Source organism: Hylobates moloch, unplaced genomic scaffold, assembly GCF_009828535.3.
Source record: "Hylobates moloch isolate HMO894 unplaced genomic scaffold, HMol_V3 SCAFFOLD_11, whole genome shotgun sequence".
In the NCBI taxonomy this organism is placed as follows: Eukaryota; Metazoa; Chordata; class Mammalia; order Primates; family Hylobatidae; genus Hylobates; species Hylobates moloch.
Window position 1 is genome coordinate 75,987,706 of NW_026652286.1, and position 21,428 is coordinate 76,009,133.

General features: G+C 35.1%; 1 protein-coding gene across 4 annotated transcripts in view; it reads left to right on the forward strand.

The window, feature by feature from the left end:
• DYNC2H1 (dynein cytoplasmic 2 heavy chain 1) overlaps positions 1-21,428 on the forward strand; it is a 388,044-nt gene that overhangs the window by 245,044 nt on the left and 121,572 nt on the right. For 3 of the 4 annotated variants that reach the window (XM_032167257.2, XM_032167258.2, XM_058446233.1), the window contains one exon: positions 17,377-17,493. In XM_032167257.2, coding sequence (XP_032023148.1) covers positions 17,377-17,493 — 117 coding nt within the window. Of the gene's footprint in view, positions 1-17,376; positions 17,494-17,551; positions 17,670-21,428 lie in introns of those variants that run through there. The other variant, XM_058446234.1, reaches the window with a different exon arrangement.

Consider the following 21,428-nt stretch of genomic DNA (forward strand, 5'->3'; position numbering starts at 1 on the left):
CTGGTGGAGGTGAGGTAGTTGCTAGAACGGTTGATTCACTCTGCCAAGAACAAACAACTAATGGCATAAAAAAACAAATTATAGTTGTAAAGAAGTGAATATGACCATATGAATGGTTAAGAAAGCTTGTAATAGTTACAAAGGTTAGAGATTTAAAACTCCAAGCAGAATTTGGGCATTAAGTATATAAAATCAATGAGGAACACGAAGCTTTAACATGATTGGTGGAACCTTTTTTTTTAAAGCCAGAGTGATACAGTCAAAGGAGTGACAAGGCTGTCTACTTGATTATTTTGAAAGCTGCTGTGTCCTATAACTATGCTGTTAAATTTAACAGTAGCACCCAGCTGCTATCTGTATACTTCACTTCTTTATGGAATCAATTCATTCAAAATCTTGGCAGGAGATCCATAAGCGCTAACTATTCAAATAATTCTCTTGCTTTATATTTCTCTTTCCTAGAATTTGTTTCCATAAGATTGTAAAAGCAAAACTCAGATCACTGAACAGCTTTTTTATTTTCTTCCCCCTCTTTTAAAATTTAACAGTTATTAAATCCTCAGTTGCAGATTGAGATTATTTAAAGTAATCCTTAAACTGTCATAATTGCCTTTCCAGTTAAATTAAAATCTGGGCAATTTCTCTGTGTGGGTGGTTGGCCACTTAGTATTATCTGGGAAGTTAGTTTACAAGGTAGATTCCTAAGTTCTATCCCAGGTCTGTAAAATTAGACTATCTCGAATTGGGGCTGTGGAATCTATATTTTTTTTTTTTTTACAAACTTTTGGGGCAATTCTTAGGCACCCTTAATTTTGGGAGTATCTGTACTTAGAAGAAACTGTAAAGAATTGCTAATTTTGGTATCCTAAATGTCATCAAATCTGTATATCTGATTCTTTTCTAAAATCTGGCCCAAATGGAGTCACATTTCTCATTTGACTATAGGTTCAGAATTTAAAAAACTTAGTAAAGTACTCCTGGAACGAACTTTAGAAATAATTGATTCCCAACTTAGATACTGTGTTCCTAATGTTGTACACTTGTAAACAATAAGCTCTGCAGTATAACCAAGGTTTCTTGAATTATTTCAGTTCTCCCCATTGTAGGCTATTTCCAGAAATTCAGTTCTTTGAAACATTTTTATTTCAACCTGGGCAACATAGTGAGACCCCTTCTCTACAAAAAATTTAAAAATTAGCTCTGTGTGGTGGCATGTGCCTATAGTCTCAAGTGCTTGGGAGGCTGAGGTGGGAGGATCACTTGAGCCTGGGAGGTCAAGGCTGAGGTGATCCATGATCATGCTGAGAGGTGAAGCCAGCTGGACTTCCTGGGTCGAGTGGGGACTTGGAAAACTTTTCTGTCTTACAAGAGGTTTGTAAAATGCACCAATCAGTGCTGTGTAAAAAGACACCAATTGGCACTCTGTAGCTAGCTAGAGGTTGGTAAAATGCACCAATCAGCACTCTGTAAAATGGACCAATCAGCACCCTGTAAAATGGACCAATCAGCAGGACATGGGCGGGGACAAATAAGGGAATAAAAGCTGGCCACCCCAGCCAGCAGTGGCAAGCTGCTCCAGTCACCTTTGACGCTGTGGAATCTGTGTTCTTTCGCTCTTTGCAATAAACCTTGGTGCTGCTCACTCTTTGGGTCTGTGCCACCTTTTTTTTTTTTTTTTTTTTTTTTGAGATGGAGGCTCGCTCTGTCGCCCAGGCTGGAGTGCAGTGGTGCTCATGCTCTTGGCTCACTGCAAGCTCCACCTCCCAGGTTCAAGTGATTCTCCTGCCTCAGCCTCCTGAGTAGCTGGGACTACAGGTGCCCGCCACCATGCCCGGCTAATTTTTTTTGTATTTTTAGTAGAGATGGGGTTTCACCATGTTAGCCAGGATGGTCTCGACCTCCTGACCTCGTGATCCACCCAGCTCGGCCTCCTAAACCCGCTGCACCTGGCCGGGTCTGTGCCACCTTTAAGAGCTGTAACACTGCAAAGTTCCACGGCTTCATTCTTGAAGTCAGAGAGACCAGGAACCCAGCGGAAGGAACCAACTCCAGACATATCTTGGGGGCTTGTCTGGGATATTGCCAAGCGGTGAGTACTGTGGGACCCCTTTTGCTTGCTATTCTCTCCTATTTTTCCTTAGAATTTGGGGGCTAAACACTGGGCACCCATCGGCCAGTTAAAAGTGACTAGCACGGCCACCGGACTAAAGACACGGGTGTCAGGCTTTCTGGGAAAAGGCTAACAACCCCCGACTCTTTGGAGTTGGGAGCATTGGTTTGCCTGGAATTAGCTTCTGCTTTTCCCGTACTTCCAGGCTGAGCCGAGGGTTGACAGAGAGGAAAGCCATTCAGCTCCGAGGTCCCGACAAAAAGTTCATTGACCCTGCAGCCATGAGCAGAGCTCTCAAAGTTAAGTCGCCCGAGCGCAACTCACCCATCTATCCTATATATCCTGACCCTTGCCTCCTGGGTCCTAACGCCTGTCACACAAACTTCCTCCCACCTCTCTTCTCCAAGGCTAGTCCCGCTTCTAAAAACTGCTCCCTGACTCTGGTGCTTTTCTAGTTTCTCCTATAAGAATGATTTCTAGTATAAATTTCAGGACTCTGTTCCTTTCTTTAGGCACCCAGGCCCACCAATCAGAAAGACATAATTTTTGCCCAAAGCCCCGTTGGGGGTGGGGAGACTATCTGGAATTTTAGGATCCCCCTATGGCAAGCAGGCCTAACAAAAGCTATTCCTGAAGCTAGGATGTGGGGAGCCTCAGAAATTATATCCTTCCTATTCATATGATGAGAAGTGAGGACAAAAGGCATCACTCTTCGAAAACCAACTCTGGACACAATGCCACTGCATTCCTGTCTGAGCAACAGGACAAGACCTTGTCAATAAATAAAAGAAAATAAAACTTTGTTTTCTTCAAATGAGTGTTTTGAACTTAGGACTTTCTGGAATTTGGTAACTGCCAGTTTTGTGCTTCCATTTAGACAAACAAATCTCCCCAAAAAGCGCTTTTCCTATACTGAGTTTGTGATTTGGTTTCATGGCTATAAGAAAAGTGTCATATTATTGCATATCTTATTTAAGACTGTACACTTCAACAATTTCTAGCTGTGATTTATGGAATTAATAAATTCAGGGAAATGATAAAGTACAGTTCTTAGAATAGTCTTCAGCAAAACTACGTCACTTTTAGGAGTCAATGAATCTCTGGAACAATTTGAGATAAATACTGTGAAACTTTGGTGCAGACCCTTTTGACTTTTGTGCATCTTGTCAGTACCCTATGTGACTCAGAAAAATGTTTTAAAAGTCATTTGAATCAACATTTACATAAACACAAAATCTTTCTGTAGAGATTTTAGATAGAGGCAAATAAGACTGAGTCTCTGGGCTGACTTCCTCATAGTCTTAAACCAGTGCAACTCTATCCATGAAATAAGATATTCTAATAATAGGATAGACATTTTCATATTCTATAGACAGTAACAGAAATAGTCGTTTTTCCTCTAGTCACTCCCCATCTAATTCAGAATAAATGCATTCATTACAGAGGTTATGAGATCCTCCAGGCTCAGGCCTTCTGCTCCCTCATTGCCTTTGTCCTCTGATCTTCCTCTTGCTCACTTTGTTGCAGCCACACCTGCTATACTTCCCTTGCGCTTCTGCCTCGGAGCCTTCATACCTTCTGTTCCTTTTGTCTGGAACATTCATACCCTAGATATCTGAATGGCTTAGTCTATTACTCCCTCCTGCTCTCTGAACGTTATCTTACCAAACAGACCATTTTTGAGCATTTATATAATATAGCAACCTCCCCCAACACTTAGTTCCACTTATTCTCCTTAACCTGCTTTGTTTTTGTAAGACTTCTTAGTATATTTATGTGTATTCTTCTGATTTTGAATTTTTACTATCATTTCAAAATATAACACTTAATATAAAAGAATATATGTAACTTTAATGTATTAATGAGTAATTAAAACATTACAAGTATGAGGATATAATGAAACCCATGAACCGATAACTTAACCCAAGAATTAAGATATTACCATAACTTGCATCGACTTACGTGATTTTCTTCTATCCAATCCCCCTCCCATTCTGCTGAAGGACCCACCATTCTGACTGTTTTGTTTAAAACTCTTATTGTGGTTTTACATATTTTTTAATAGTTCTATTATGTGCATGCATTCTTTCAATCTCTCATACATTCATTTGTGCCTAAAAACATATTGTTTGTTTTGCTTATTTTTCGAACATTATAAAGCAGTGTTGTAAGGGATGTCCTAGGTAGGACTTGCTTTTTTCCTTCAGCTTTGTCTGAGATTCATTATTGTGGTTGGTCTGGCTGTTGTTTCATTCTTTATTGTTATTGTACAATATTTCGTTATGTAAATATAACACAATTTGTGTATCCATTCTCCTGTTGATGGACATTTGGGTTACTTCAGTTTTTGTTTTTTGTTTTTTTTTTTTTTGGCTATTGAAACAGTGCTACTGGGAACGTTTGTGTCTGTGTGTCCCTACTGCATAAGCAAAAGAGTTTCTCTAGAGTATATGCTTAGGAATAGCATTATTATGTCAAATTGTTTTTAGTGGTTGTACTAATTCACTGTTGTGTGAACAGTATGTAATATCTGCATCCTTTTAATCCTATTAGTACTTGGTATTTTGGGATGCCTTTATTGTTGCCAGTCTGGTGGGTTAAAATGGTACTTCGCTGTGATCTTAGATCTTGATTCACATTTTTTATTGCTGTGGAGACAGTACGCATCTTTCCATATGTTCTTCAGCCACTCCTGCTTTTTCTATTGGAAGAACAGCAATGAGGCTGATGTGACTGAAGCACAGTGAGGGAGAAGGGGAGTGGTGGGACGTGAGGATGGGAGGTAGCTGGGGTGGAGGTGGACTAGGTCGTAAGTCTTGTGAGCCATGAAAGTAAATAGATTATTCTGGCAGAGTATGTTTTCTAGAAAATAGATTACTGGGGAGTAAGACTTAAAGCAAAGAGAGATGTTAGAAAACAGTTGCAGTAAGCTAATGCTGTTGCTCAAAATGGTAGCAGATTTGGGGAGGCAATTGTTATTAAGAAAATTTGATTAGCTTTAGTTCTGTAAAAGTTATATATGTTTTTGTATAAGAGCTACATATTTCTACGTGCTAGCTACATATTCACTTGTTTTCTTCTAAACATACTTTAAAGTTCCAGAACTTACTTTATTATTTTTTCTTAGTTTCAATAGCAATTTCATGGCAAAATTTTAAAAACCTGTTATATTTATTCTTAAAATGTAATGATGACTTTTCTATTGCCAAAGATTTGAAGATTAATTGCTAGTGTAATAATTTTAGCATCATTGCATCGAATGGCTTTTATGAACCCAGCAGCTGTGGTTACTCATATTCAGCAGCTGTGGTTATCCTGACTCAAATGGTTTTTCATCAGTTATTAGAAAAGTCACAAGTTCTTGGTAAATTCAGTTTTGAAATCAGAAAGCTTAAGTTCCCATTTTTTTCTCAGATATACTCTATTTGAATATATTATGCCATATTTCAAGAGCATATTTTTAGCCACAACTTAGCCAATAGCACCATCAGCAAAAAGTGATAATGTATTCATACTTTTATACACAGTGTAATAACTTCTGATTTCTAATTGTAGGCAAATCTGAATTTGAATACTTCTCATATTTTGAGTTCTAAGACCTTTAGACAAAAGCAAGTTGACTGAACGATATCACCAGTCTATTTCATTTTGTAATATACATAATGATGTTACATTTTTCCTTTTGAATATTTATGTAGAAATAATATATTTACTAATATCATAGACTTGATTTTCAAACTTTTATTAGATTATTATTTAGTAAGATATAAAAGTGTGTCTTTGAAAATGCAGTTAAAGGGAAAGAACTATGTACTTACCTTTCCTTTGTGAATTATATTTCAAGATAATGAAAGAAAAGTTGATAAAACTCTTCCTTATTGAATAATCCCAGATAGTAAATATGGCAGGAATGATGGAATTTGAAAAATCATTATTTCGCAAGCTCTAATAAAATAATTGGCTCAGACAATTATTATCAAAGGTTGAATCCATTAGATGGAAGGTTGATGGGGGTGTTTGCAAGAGAAGGATAAATTGTCACCACCTGTACCCTGTGATCAATCTTTGCATCACAAAGAGGTCTCATTCAGACACTGTGCGCCTCCTAATGTGGTGAAATATGAAGAACAATTTCCAAAAGTATTCTTTCAAAAAGAATAAACCTGAACCTAATCAAGTTTTAGGACCAATTTACCATTAACAGGAAACACAGGTGTAAAAGAACAAGTTAAATGATAACACTGGAACCAGAATGTGGGACAGTTTGCAAGATAACGAACTCAGTTTAATCAATAGGTTAATGGCAGGCAAAAGAGGCAAGCGAGAAGGACTTCTCTATATTAATAAGACTTATGATACATAACAATTTATGACCTTTCTGTGAATCCTGATTTAAAATTAAAACAAATTTTGAGACTGTCAGACAAATTTAAATATGGACTGGGTATTATGTGATGCCAATTAATTTTTGTTTCTTGGGAGAAGTAATGGCATTATAGTAGTTATATCATCTTTTTTTCTTTAGAGATACATACTGAATAGGAGTTAAGTAACACGTGGTCTGGGATTTGTCTTGAAAAGCTTAAGGAATAATAACAAAAGGGAGATGAATGAAGCAAGTGCCAGAAAGTGTTGACAGTTGTTGAATCTACATTATGGGTATCTTTGGGTTTCTTTGAAAATGTTCATAATCAAAATCAATTTTTGTGTATCTTTGAAAATGTTCATAGTAAAATTAATATTTAAAAGTTTTAAAAATGTCAGGGATATTTACATGTATGTTCTTGACCTTGTCACCCACCTCTGAGTACTTTCTTTTACACAGCTATTAGCAATTTTCTCCAAAAAAGTCTTGGATGAGAGGCAGCATCCCCGATTACTGCGGTGTTGAAAATGGCAAATACTCACAGTTAGAGAACAGTCATGCTAGGCACCAACCCCAGTTTCTGAATAGGGAACTAGTGAATCAAAGAGGCAGTTTCTTTGCCCTCTTGAAAGGCAGTGGTAAACTAACCTACACTGAGAAAAAGGAAGTCAGTGGTTGCCTAGTGATGGGGAGGAAAGATTAGATGGGGGAGGGATTGCGAAGTACCAAGAGGTAATTTTTGAGGTGATGAAAATGTTTATTATTTAACACTATTTAGCAAGTTCTAATTCCTGGTAACATCCAGAGCTGAAGGCAAAGGTGATGGAAAAGCCATAGCTTCTGTGTCCAGTGGCACTATCAGGTTTTCCTTTCCTTTTTCTACCAGAATAACCAGTGTTTAACTGGCCCTAGCCCAATTTTTAACTTTTCTGATAATTCTGTAAACTACCTAACATTATTTTAGTAATTATCTTTTTTTTTTGCTTTTTACAGCTTTATTGAGGTTAATTAGCATTCAATAAACAACACATATTTAGAGTGTATATTTTGGTAATTTTTGAAATATGTATATACTTTTGAGGCTATCACCACATCAAGATAGTGAACATCCCCATTACCTCCAAAAGTTTTCTCTTAGCACCCCCTCCTGTTTCTTCTCCCGTATTTCCAGGCAACTACTGATTTCTTTTTTATCAGTATAGATTAGTTTGCATTGTCTAGAGTTTTATATAAAAGGACAATCCAGTTAAGTGTGCCGTTTCCTTTATGGCTTCTTTCTCACTCAGCATAATTATCATAAGATTCATCTATGTTATGTATATTAGGAGCTTTTCCTTTTTATTGCTAAATAGTATTCCATTGTATGAATGTACCACAATTTGTTTATTCATTCAGTCATTGAAGATACTAGTTTGTTACCATTTGGGGGCTCTGATATGGTTTGGCTGTGCCCTCACCCAAATCTCATCTTGAATTGTAGTTCCCATATCCCCCAGGTGTCAAGGGAGGGACCTCATGGGAGGTGATTAGATTATGGGAGGCAGGTTCCCCCAGGCTGTTCTCTTGATAGCGAGTTCTCACGAGATCTGATGGTTTTATAAGGGGCTTTCCCCCCACATTGCTCTGCACTTCTCTCTCCTCCATGTGAAGATGGACATGTTTGCTTCCCTTTCCACCATGATTGTAAGTTTCCTGAGGCTTCCTCAGTCATGCAGGACTATGAATGGATTAAATCTCTTTCCTTTGTAAATTACCCAGTCTCAGGTATTTCTTCATAGCAGCATGAGAATGGATTAATGCAGGCTCCTACATTAAGCTGCTATGAATATTTAAACATTGATTTTATATCTTCATATGCACATATTCTTTTATTTCCCTTGACCAAATACCTAGTAGTGGAATGTCTAGATTATATGACAGGCATATGTTTAATCTTTTAATTAACTGCAAAACTGTTTTCAAATGTGGTATATAATAGATATTATTGTAAAAAATAAATAGATGAATGTATTAGGAGAGATGAGGTATTACATGTATTTGGTTGTTTATATACATGATATAGTGCATTTATATGTTCCATGTGTCTTATTTATATTTTCATAAATAACAAAAGTATATTTTTACTATCAGTAAGTAGGATTGTTAGAGCCACTAATTATTCAGAGTGTGACAAAGTATCATCTCAAGGCAGATACAGCATTTCATATAATTTAGTAATTAATACCAGATCTTATTTAGTATTAACCAGTTATACACAAAATATGAGTATATATGATTTATAATGAAGTGTTCAGCCTAGTACTCCAAATAATATAGCTCAGTATTTGAAAACTGATATATTCACTGTGTGAGTATGAATTTATAATAAATATCCTTCGATGACAGGTTCATTCTCAATTTGCTTATGTTAAAATTGCAGTAACTAGTGGATCCTCTGAGATTTATTTCCAGGCTTTTAATGTCATATTACCTTGAAAAATGATGATGTGAGTTCTTAACATGGTAGGGTGCCTGTACATTTTACTTTTGATCTTGAGTGAAATCTCATCTCACAAATCACCAACATAAATTACAATTTGGTCTTGTGTGTGACTGGCATAAATATATTTTAGAGACATGAGAAATACGAAGAAAAGTTTTCCCGCCTCCCCCTTTATCCTGCATATGTTAACATTAGAAAGATAAACCACTGCATATTCTCCTGTCTCATTTTAACATGTTAGTATGTAGTTTTGAGGAGTATGCATTTTTATGTATGCAAGGAAATTTTATATGGTTTGATACATCCTGATGTGTTTGGTAACACAGTTAAACATCAGCATTGTACATGGCCAAGCATGCACAGGGAGCATGAAACTATTAAGGAGTGATGAGAATATTGCCTAAGTATATTTTTGAGGCCCCCAAATCATTAAAATAGGATATTTGGGCTGAAGTTAAAAATATAATATTGTTGAATGAATTTCGATTCATTTCAAAAACAGAAGATACATATTGTAAATATAAAAAGTATTATAAATTTTTTTCTGCAAATTATATTATCTGAGAAAACATGATTTAGTGTTTTTCCTTTATAATTCTTAGACATTTAATTGTCTTTATTTGTCTTCTTGGGATAGGTAGGGCCTTCTGTGCAGTGTTGAATAAATGTAGTGATAGTTGACATCCTTACCTTGCTATGAGTTTAAAGGGAATGGTTTTTAACATTTCATTATTATGATATTTGCTTCATTTTATAGATACCATTTATCAGGTTGTATTAGTTGGCTTGGCCTGCTGTAACAAAATACCACAAATTGGGTGGCTTAAACAACAGAAATTTATTTTCTCACAGTTTTGGGGGCTAAAAGTCTGAAATCAGGGTACAGCATACTCAATTTCTGGTGAGGCTGCTCTTCCAGGCTTGTAGACAGCTACCTTCTTTCTGGGTCCTCACATGTCCTTTCCTTTGTACATGTGCACAAAGAGTGAGTGAGCGAGGTCTCCAGTGTCTCTTCTTCCAGGGACTCGAATCCTATCAGATCAGGCCCGACCCCTATGACCTCATTTAACCTTAATTACCTCCTTAGAGGCCACTTCTCCAAACACAGCCATAATGGGAGTTAGGGCCTCAACAGATGGATTTTAGGGGGGACACAAACATTTAGTCCATAAATCAAAGAAGTTTTCTAATATTCCCAGTGCTTCTCTTAGTCTTCACTTTACAGCAAACTATCTCAAAACTTAGTGACTTAAAGTAATAATGTTTTCTGGTTTTTAAATGATTCTGTGGGTTGGCTGGATTACTCCTTTTTAGTTTCACTTGAGCTTACATGTAAGGTTGCCTTTATTTGGAGAGTGGGCTGGCTGGAAGGTTCAAAATGTCCTTACTCATGTTTGTAGATAGTGCTGGCTATTAGCTAGGTTGACTTGGTTCTTGATGTGGCCTTTTGTCTACCAGATGCTAGCATGGTATATCAGGGTTCCACGTCCAGAAAGTAAACTGCATGTCCTTTTGAAGTCTAGGCTTTGTAAATTACAGATTGCTTTTGTGGTATTCTGTCAGTCAAAGCAAATCCAGCCCAGATTCAAGATGGTGGAGAAGTAGATATCCTTGATATGGGAGGAGAAGAATATTACATTGCAAAGGATGTGATTGCAGGAACGCATCATTTATCGAAGGCTATTATTATAACAATCTCCCAAATCTTTGCCAAGTTTGCTAGGGGCAATTCGTTAGGAATATGTTGATGAATTTTATTGTCCATGTTTCCTCTAAATATTGAGAAGATTATATATTTTTTCTCCTTAATTTATGTGATGAATTATAGTTTCTGTGATTGAACCATATATTCAGTGTCATCCTGTGTATCTTTTTAAAAATGTTATTTGATGTTTATTTATTTACTTGAATCTGTGTTCAGGAGTAAGACTGGTCTTTGAATTTACATTTTCTTTGGTATTAAATTTTTACTAGCCTTTATAACATTATTTGAAAAATGTTGCCTCATTTTTCTAGTCTCTGAAAAAGTAAGAGCAAAAATTATTTGTTTTAAAGAATGCTAATAGAACTTACATGTAAACTATTGGTGCCTGAGATTTACTTTGAGATAGTATTTTTAACTTCTAATTTAATTTTTTGACCAACAATAGCCCCACTTACAAAAACTCCACCATTCTCGAGATGGTTTTATTAATTTACATACTCCTAAGAATTTCTCTATTAGCCAAATTTGCAACTTTTTATGGTTAAAGTTTAAAATAATCTCATGGCATCTTTTAGTATTTTCTATATCTGTAATTTCCTTTAAAAGTAGAATTTTAAAATAAAATTTTTACATTTTTAATTTTACCATTAGCTATCTACCATTCAATCTGGTAAGAAATCTCTTAATTTTATTAGTCTTTTGGCTTTTTAAAAACTCTGATCTCTTTTGTATTTAAATTTTGTTTGCTCTTATTGTTATATATAACTTTCATCTATATTCTTAACTGTGTAATTTATAAGTTTTACTCAATTTTTAGCATTGCTTCTTTTTAACATAAGATTTGCTACTATAATTTTCCTCCAGCATCTCATTAACTGCCCGTTTACTATTCTATAAATTTTGATATGTAGGTTTTTCATGAATGCAGTATTTTAAAATTTTATTAAAATTATTTACTTGACCTTGAGTTATTTAGAGATGTGTTTTCATATTTCCAAGTGTAGGGGGTTAATTTTGGTAACATTTTACCAATTTCTAACAATTACATTGATGTCAGATATGATCTGTGTGATATCAACTCTTAAATTTGCTAAGACTAGCTTTATGGTGTAATATGTAGCTGATGTTCTTAAATGTTCTCTGTGTGCTTGAAAGAATGTTCTTGCTTTTACACTATTGGTGAAAATGTAAATTAGTTTGACCATTGTGGAAGACAGTGTGGCAATTCCTCAAAGATCTAGGACCAGAAATACCATTCAACCTAGCAATCCCATTACTGGGTATATACCCAAAGGATAATAAATCATTCCATTATAAAGATACATGCCTGCATATATCTATTGTAGCACTGTTCACAATAGCAGAGACATGGAATCAACCCAATGCCCATCAATGATAGACTAGATAAAGAAAATGTTGTACATATACACCATGGAATAACATACAGCCATAAAAAGAAATGAGATCATGTCCTTTTCAGGGACATGGATGAAACTAGAAGTCATCATCCTCAGCAAACTAACACAGGAACAGAGAACCAAATACTGTATGTTCTCCTTCATAAGTGGGAGTTGATCAATGAGAACACATGGACACAGGGAGAGGAACAACACACACAGGGCCTGTCAGGGCTGGGGGAGGGAGAGCATGAGGATAAAAGTCTAATGCATCCAGGCGTAATACCTAGGTAATAGGTTGTTAGGTACAGCAAACCACCATGGCACACATTTTCCTATGTAACAAACCTGCATGTTCTGCACATGTATCCCAAAACTTAAATTTTTTTTAAAAAAATGATTGTCTGTTCTCCAGATATTGGATGTATTATATGTCCCTTAGGTCATGCTTGTTGATTGTGTTCAAATTTTCCATATGTGTTCTGTATGTGATCCACCAATTGCTGAGAAACCCACATTAAGCGTCCTACATAATACTAGATTTCTATTTCTCTGTATCTTCTGGTGATTTTATTATCTACAACATCTGTGTTTTGAAGTATTAGGTTGGTGCAAAAGTAATTGCGGTTTTTGCCATTTTTTTAATGACAAAGTATCTATATATCTATATATAAAGATACTTAGAGTTATGTCAATAGATAGTGATGCTTTTTCCCCTGTAATACTTTTTGCTTTAAATTTTGTTGAGGTTTACTAAAAAAGGGTTACCTTTTTCATTCTGTTACCTTTTAACTTTGAATGTCCTCATGTTTTAGGTGCCCACTTTTAAATATATATACATATGTTTAACTATTAACATATAAACATATTTTTAGCTGTTGTTTTTAGGTAATGTTTAAGCAATTGTTTTAAAGTAATCAATTACTGCAATTATTGATTTATTTGGATTCATTAATATCATTTTTAAAAAATCTCTTTGGTCTGGGTGCGGTGGCTCACGCCTGTAATCCCAGCACTTTGGGAGGCCGAGGCAGGCGGATCACAAGGTCAGGGGATCAAGACCATCCTGGCCAACATGGGGAAACCCTGTCCCTACTAAAAATACAAAAATTAGCTGGATGTGGTGGTGCATGACTGTAATCCCAGCTACTAGGGAGGCAGAGGCAGGAGAATCGCTTGAACCAGGGAGTCGGAGGTTGTGATGAGCTGAGATCGCACCACTGTACTCCAGCCTGGGTGACAGAGCCAGGCTCCGTCTCAAAAACAAAAACAAACAAACAAAAAATCTCCTGTTTGGCCTGCTTTTTTTTGTGACCAAGGGCCTTCTACTCTACCCTTGTTTGCATTCTTTTAGATTCATTTTCCCTTTTTTAAAAGAATTCTGTTTTTTTTTCTGTTTTGGAAAATTTATTCTATACTTATTTTTTCCCTCAATGGTTACACTAAATTTTAATGTGCCATCCTTCCATGCAATATGGTGATTTAGAATGCTGTAACTCTGGTCACTTTATCCCAACTTAAATATGATTATTTTTCAGTGTTTTATTTCTGTTGTATATTGGGATCATACTTCAATAGATTTATAAATTTCTTAAACATTTTCTTTGCTTACCATTCCTTTTTACTTATTAGACTTTTTTTTTTTGATGATTTTCTTCTAGCTAATGTCCATGGTTTAATAGTGAAGCTCTATTGATAGTGCACTCTCAGTTTTGTCTCAAAAAAACTCATATTTTATATTTTCTCAAAAAATAATTTTGCTAAATTTATAACAATTCTAGGTTGACAGTCTTTTTGTCAACATGTTTTGCCTTCCGTTGTTGCAGTTGGGAAGTGTTTGTTTGGAATAATCTATTATTTCTAGCTTCTTGTAAGATCTTTTTTTTTTTTTCCTCAACGTTCTCCAATTACATTGTGCAGTAGTACCAGGTGATTTCATTTATTCTGGTTAAGATTCTTTGACTTTTCTGAATATGAGAAGTATTGTCTTTCATCAGTTCTGGAAAATTCATGAAAGTTTCTTTTTAAAAATTGCCTCTGTCTCCTTTTATTAGCTCTTCATATAGTAATAACTCTGAGTAGGCATATATTAAGAGTTTTTATTTTCTTCTCCATGTTTTAAAAACTCTTATTTATTATTTTATGTCTTTGTATTTTTTCCCCTTTTTGGCTTTAGCATTTAAGATTTTCCTTATTTTCCTTGACAATTCTGTCATAAATTTTAAGTCATTTTTTTGATGATGTTCTTGCTTATTCATAGTTTTGAAATGTGCTTTATCATAAAATTTTCTCCAGAAATCTAGTCTGCCATATTCCCTGTAACAAAAATGTAAATTATTTAATTTCTTTGACATCTATAAAATGAGAATGAGTGTTTATATTCCTTCTTATTCCAAAAAAGAATTACTGGCAGTGACTAACAAAAATGTAAATAATCTACTAGGATAAAATCAGTAGTTGAGGAAATTAGTGTAAGAGAAAATTGGGATGGGAAAATAAAATAAAACTAACGAAACAGTTTATGCCAAATAAGGCAAAACAAAAAAGCTTGTACTTTCTATTTCTATAAAGTTGGTATTGTTTGATCAGAAATCATTTGGGGTGTTTCACGATGTCCAAAGGAAGATACAATTATGTATAAGATTTAGTGTCTTACAGTAAAACACACCAATTGCTCAGGAAGCGTAGGTATTCCTGAAATGTCTCTCACTGGTCTTTGAAATGAGAACAGGTGAAGTAGGAGTGGCTTTCCTACAATTTCTTCATTTTAAAAGTTTGTTTTCTAAATTGTTTTTTATTTTTTAGAGATGGGGTCTTGCTTTGTCATGTAGACTTGAGTACAGTGGCATGATGATAGCACAGTGCAGCTTGGAATTCCTGGGCTCAAGCAGTCCTTCCAACTCAACCTCCCCAGTAGTTACAGGTGCACACCACCATACCTGACTAATGTATTTTTTAAATTTTTTAAGAGAAGAGGTCCCAATATGTTGCCCAGGTTAGTCTCAAACTCTTAGCCTCAAGTGATCCCCCCACCTCAGCCTCCTGAGTTGCTAGGATTGCAGGTGTGAACCACTGTGCCTGGCTCCTTTGCAATTCTTATAGATCTCCCAAAGCATGCCAGTGGCATAATTCATGCTGTTAATTATGGGTAGAAAGTGGAAGAATTGATGTAAATATGTTGTTAATGAATTAAATTTTATCCCTTTTGATACCATTTTAAAGTAGTATTCTGAAAAAATTACATTTAACTGGTTTAAAATATGAAAAATAGATATTTTATTATCTATGCTTTATAAAAAGATAAATATGTGGTAGATTTTATAAAAACAGATGGTTCATTGATACAAGTTATAGCCCTGTCCTCATTAATAAAAATGTTTTTATTATATGTTTGAACTCACTTTCTTATTACTGCCTGTTCTTTAAAAATTATAATATGATAGTATTCTTTAACAAGAAATCCTCACATGTTATTTCTCTTGGACAGAAGACATCTTTTTTTGGGTGGTGTACATTTTATTCTTAAAACAGATTTTAACATCATGCACAAAAAAATTTGCACTCTTTTTCCCTTAGACATCTCTTTGCATTCTTATTTGTTTTCTGTCATGTTTGACAAATTTAAAACACGAATAAGTGATAGCAAAACTTGATTTAAAATAGCACTTCTTCTGACTACCAACTAGTTGTGTTTTGTAGTGTGGCAAAGCTGATAAATTAGGTGCTATTGTAGGGTTCAGCTAGAGCAAATGAAAACAATTTATCAGAAAAACAAAAAAAAAATCAAACACTGAATCACAGTTGTTTAAGACTAGAGAATCAGTCAAACACTCTGGAAGTAACTTCAGTTTAACAGCATGATTATTGATGTTTAACAGTTAAATCCTACATTCATTCTGAAAGATTTATAGCCCTGATTTTATTATGAACTTTACTAATGTAAGAACCTAACAAAATATGAAATATAGTTCAATATGTTACAAAAGGAAAAACATCACATTTCTCCCAAAGTAAAAACAGAAGTAGTCAACATGCTACAAATGTTGAAGTTTAAAATACTGACTTAGGAAGATATATCTGGTTTTTTGGATTTATTTTGTTTATTGTAGACAAACAGTGAGATAGCACAATTTTAGTATTTAGGTATAATATGAAAAACAATATATACATCATTGATTTTATATATATAAACACACATATATCACATTATCTGTAACCTAATATTTAGCATATTAGTAATATTCTCGATCATTAACAAATGATTAATAAGATTCATTAATGTTCTTAAAATGGGAATCATTAAGTATTATTTTAGAAAAAATGTGAGTGAATTGGTTTTGATGAGAATAATGATAAAGAAACTGATAATAAGGACATTTTAGAAGTGAAAGCCCTAAATAGGGAATATTTACCTTGCCTTGTTTGAATTGATTGACCCATACTTTTTTCACTGGAGCCTTGTATGTAGAGGAAACATTGAAATTACAACTTAAAGTTAATGTAGAGCATTAAAACATTTATAAATAATTTATCAACCAGTAATTATCATTGCTTTACCATTTTATAGGTTTGCTATGCTATTCTTTTTCCAGTCATTTCATATTTTTAAGGAAACTATCTTTGTCAGTATTTTGAGATTATGAAATTTAAATCAAAACAATTCCAGATTTCAGAAATGAACAAATGGAGACACCAAGCGGTTATTAATTATGAGTAATTAGAGCTTTCTGGATAAAGAGGCAGCTTTATGCCAGGACTGGTGGCTCATGTCTATAATCCCAGCATTTTGGGAGGCTAAAGTGGGAGGATTGCTTGAGCCCAGGAGTTCAAGACTAGCCTGGACAACATACCGAGACATAGTCTCTACCAAAAATAAAATTAGCTGGGCATGGTGGCACACACCTGTAATCCCAGCTAGTAGGGAGGCTGAGATGGGAGGATCGCTTGAGCCCAGGGATTTGAAGCTGCAGTGAGCTGTGATTGCGTTATTGCACTCTGGCCTGGGTGACTGAGTGAGACCCTGTCTCAAAAAAATCCAAATGACAACAACAAATGAAGCATCTTTCAAATACAAGCCATTACAGTATACAATTTAATAATCAGTTTTCCCCAACTTTAAGTTCTTTTGTTTTTTAAACTGCTTAAATAAAACAGTAAAATATTAAGCCAGTTGAAGAGCAATAATAAGATTATAAACTGTTGACAACATTTTTGGTCTCTATTTTTGTAAAACAAAATGTCTGTTTTTGTACCTATGTTCTTCCTGTTCGACTGAAGTTATTTTTATTCGTTGATACTTACTATTTTTTTATTCAGGTTATTTCACAGTTGAGGATTTTGGGCAGATCCATAACAGCTGGTTCCAAATTTGATAGAGAAATCTGGTCTAATGAACTTTCTCCTGTCCTCAATCTCTGGAAGAAGCTAAACCAGGTTAGTAGTGGAATATTCTTCTGATTCTTTTGCTTTTTCTCCCTGTCCTTTTTTCCAGCATCGTAACCATGTGCTCCCCATTTCTGCCTGAGTCATACAAGTAATCACATTGCACAGGTTCCTAACTGTGAAGTCATGGCCCATGACCTCCTTTCTTCATACCAATGCACATCAAAGTTAGTATTCTTTACTCTCTCTTTTATGAAATAGATCTTTCCTTATCTTTAAATAAGTAATCAAATTCACATAATTTCAGTTCTTCCCTTTAGCAGTTCATTCCTTGTCTTGATGTTTGATAATTTTCTTCCTCTCAGGACTATGCTTGTAACAGTTTCTGAGCCCAGTTTCCAACTTTTTTTTTAAATGACATTGGCAGTTTTGTATTTTCTAAAGATTTTCCCAATTCATGCAGTTCTTAAAATATATATACACATACAACCATGTAGGTATTCATATGTATATATATTATTATGTAATATAGCTATTTATTCTGAGAATAATGTATGATTATTTTCAGTTTTTACTTAGTAATAATATGAAAATGGAATAATTTGCATAATTGACTAAGTTTACCTCTTATTAAACAGAAAACCAATAGCAAAAGTAACCTTAATTATTGCAAAGATCTCATCTTACGTTTTGGAGACATAATCCAGGTATTTGTTGGAAAGTTTCCTGCTCTGTGAAATACAGGTTAACTTGTTTGACTCAATTTCCAGAGTTTGGGGGAAGATTAGAGTCTACTCTATAGTTTTGGCACCTTAGTCTCCTATAATTTTCTCTGCCTACTTCTGAATTTGCAAAGTCCATGTTGTTTTTGCTCCACATTTGATTTAACCTTAAAGCACAACTTATATCTCTTTTTTATAAGAAATCCGGTCATGTGATTTTGTAGTTTTAGTGATCATTAATGAAGTTGCGAGGACAGCTCATATTGCTAAGTGTGCAGTCTTCTACTAAGTCACTTTTCTTTAAACTACATTCTTCGAAGTTTTGCACTTAAAGTTCCCACAGTTGACTTCCATCTGTGCGAAGTTTACTTGGATATGTCGTTTAGACTTCCTTGCACTACCTGCTTCTCTTCATCAGGCACATCCGATTTTATTGCCAGTCTCTCTCCCACACTGCCAGCACACATACATACCTTCTTTGTAATTCTGAGAAAACTTTTTTCGATTATTACGTAAAGAAGACTATACGAATGACTTCAAAGGCTTACATGTAGATTATTTGTCTCCTGTGACCCAACTCAAGATTAGATACTCTCTATATTCTCTGCCTTTCCCCAAACCCTCATTTTCTTTTTCTTTTTTCTTTTTTTTTTTTTTTGAGATGAAGTCTCACTCTGTCACCAAGGTTGGAAGGCAATGGCACAATCTCGGCTCACTGCAGCCTCTGCCTCCCGGGTTCAAGTGATTCTCCTGCCTCAGCCACCCGAGTAGCTGAGACTACAGGTGCACGCTACAACACCCAGCTAATTTTTGTATTTTTAGTAGAGATGCGTTTTCACCATATTAGCCAGGCTGGTCTCAAACTCCTGACCTCAGGTGATCCACCTGCCTCAGCCTCCCATAGTGCTGGGATTACAGGCGTGAGCCACCGCACCCAGCCCAAACCCTCATTTGGAATGTAGACATAGCCCATCACTAGTTCTCTGATGTTGGATTTCTGCCACAACACACCCCCTAATTACCTGATTCCTACATACAAAGGAAACAGGGTAGAATCTGGGTAGAGTACAATATCATAGCGAACATCGAAGTATGTGGCCAGAAGGACAAATTATAGCATATGTTGCTCAAAGGTTTCATTTTAGGAGAAATTACTATTTTAGGGGAAATCATAAATAAATCATATTTCCCCTAAAATAAAATTATGATTTTGAATGCTAATTAATTAATGATGCAGTTAAGTATTTTGAATTCTCATCACTTATATAACAGAGATAAAAATGTGACTTCCAGAGCCAGACCGGTGGGGTTCAAATTTCAGCTCTAGAACTTTCTAATTGTATAGCTTAGGAAAGTTACTCGACTTTTCTGTAAAATGGATATAATGATAGTACTTACTATCATTACTTACTATCATCACCAGCAATGATAGTACTCATGAGGATTAAATGCATTAATATATGTAAAGCTTTTATAATAGTGTCTGGCATATGTAAGCACTCTCTTTTAACTATTCATTTAATATTTGTCGAAGGTACTTTTATTATGAATGGTCATTTATAATATATGATCATTCATTTTACTCTTTTTCAAGCAAATTATTATTTATATCATAATATTATTGGTCTGTCATTCATTCAGAATATTTTAATGAGTACGTAATGTGTTTCAGTGATTTTTATGCTAGGGACTATGGAGAGATACTTGCGGACAGAACAGTCATGGTACCTACCTGTGGAGTTTACAGTTAGTTCATAAGAGAGATGTTAAAAGATGAAGCAAGTAAATAAAATATATTATTACAAATTATTGCAGATGCTGTGGATGGAAAGCACAAGTAGTATTATAATAAGGGAGAAGAACTATTTTGGCCTGGATAGTTAGGGAGTATCTTGTTTGAGAAGTGAAATTGAATTCAAGATATGAGCAATGAGAAGCTAGCCAGACAGAGTTGGAGGGGAAGACTATTTCAAGCCAAGGTGGCAGCATACACAAATTCCCAGAGAAGAGAAAATGTTTGGCACATTCAATAAAACTGAAAGGATGTCAGTGTGATTGGAGTATAGAGACTAAAGGATAGAGTAATGAGGTACGGGGATGCTATGATCTGAATGTTTGTTTCCCTCTTGAAATTCATAGATTAGGGCATAAGAATAGAGCCCTCACAAATGGGATTAGTGCCCTTATTAAAGAGGTTCCAGAGAGATCCCTTACCCCTTCCTCCACGTGAGGACGCATCAAAAAGATGGCCATCTGTGAATCAGGAAGCAGGTGCTCACCAAATACAGAATCTGCTGGTGTCTTGATCTCAGACTTCTCAGACTCCAGAACTGTGAGAAATACATTTCTGTTGTTTATAAGCCACCTAATTTATGGTGTTTTGTTATAGCAACCGGAACAGACTAAAACAAGGGAAGGAATTTTATTCCAAGTGCAATGGGAAACCATGGAAGTTATAGGTAGAGCGGGTATGATCTAGTTTACAATTTCAAAAAGTTTTTGAAGAAAGCTGTTGTGTAGAAGATGGTGAGAAAGTAAGGAGAACATTCAGGAAGCTCCTGCAGTAGTCCAGGTAAGAGCAGATGGCAGTTTACATTGTGGTGGCAGAGCAGATGGCAGCTTACATTATGGTGGCAGAGCAGATGAAGAGCAGTGAGTGTCCTTGAGTAATGTCAAAATTTAGAGGAGTTATGAGAAAAAAAAATTTATAGAGTTATTATAGGGAAACAAACAAAAACAAAAAACAAAGAACTGAAGACTGTGTTACCATAGAAACCTGGAGGAATCTTTAGTTAGGATTGAAATTGTTAACTAGGCCAAATAGCTTCTGAGAGGTTAAACAAAACGAGGACAGAATTGACTACTGGATTTTCAGAATAAAAGTGGTCACTGGTGCCCTTGACAAGAAAAGTTTAGGTAGAATAAGGAGACTGGAAGTTAGATTTAAAGGCTGACTAGAGATATGAGATGAGGAGGTAGAGTCAATGTATCTAGACAATTCTTTTTTAAAATGTGTTTATAAAGGAGAGTAGTGAAATAAGGTGATCAAGATACAGGGCCCAATGTGTTTTTTTCTTAGGGAAAGTATTAGGTTGGTTTTAGGCTAATGAGAAAGATCTAGTAGAGGAAGTAGTTGAAGATGCTGAAAAATTAAAGCTCTTAAACCATTTAGGAAAACAAAATCAATGATTTTTGCTAAATGAGGGATCAATAATAAATATAGACATTCCTGCTTCTTAAATATATTAAATTTTCTTTTAGCTA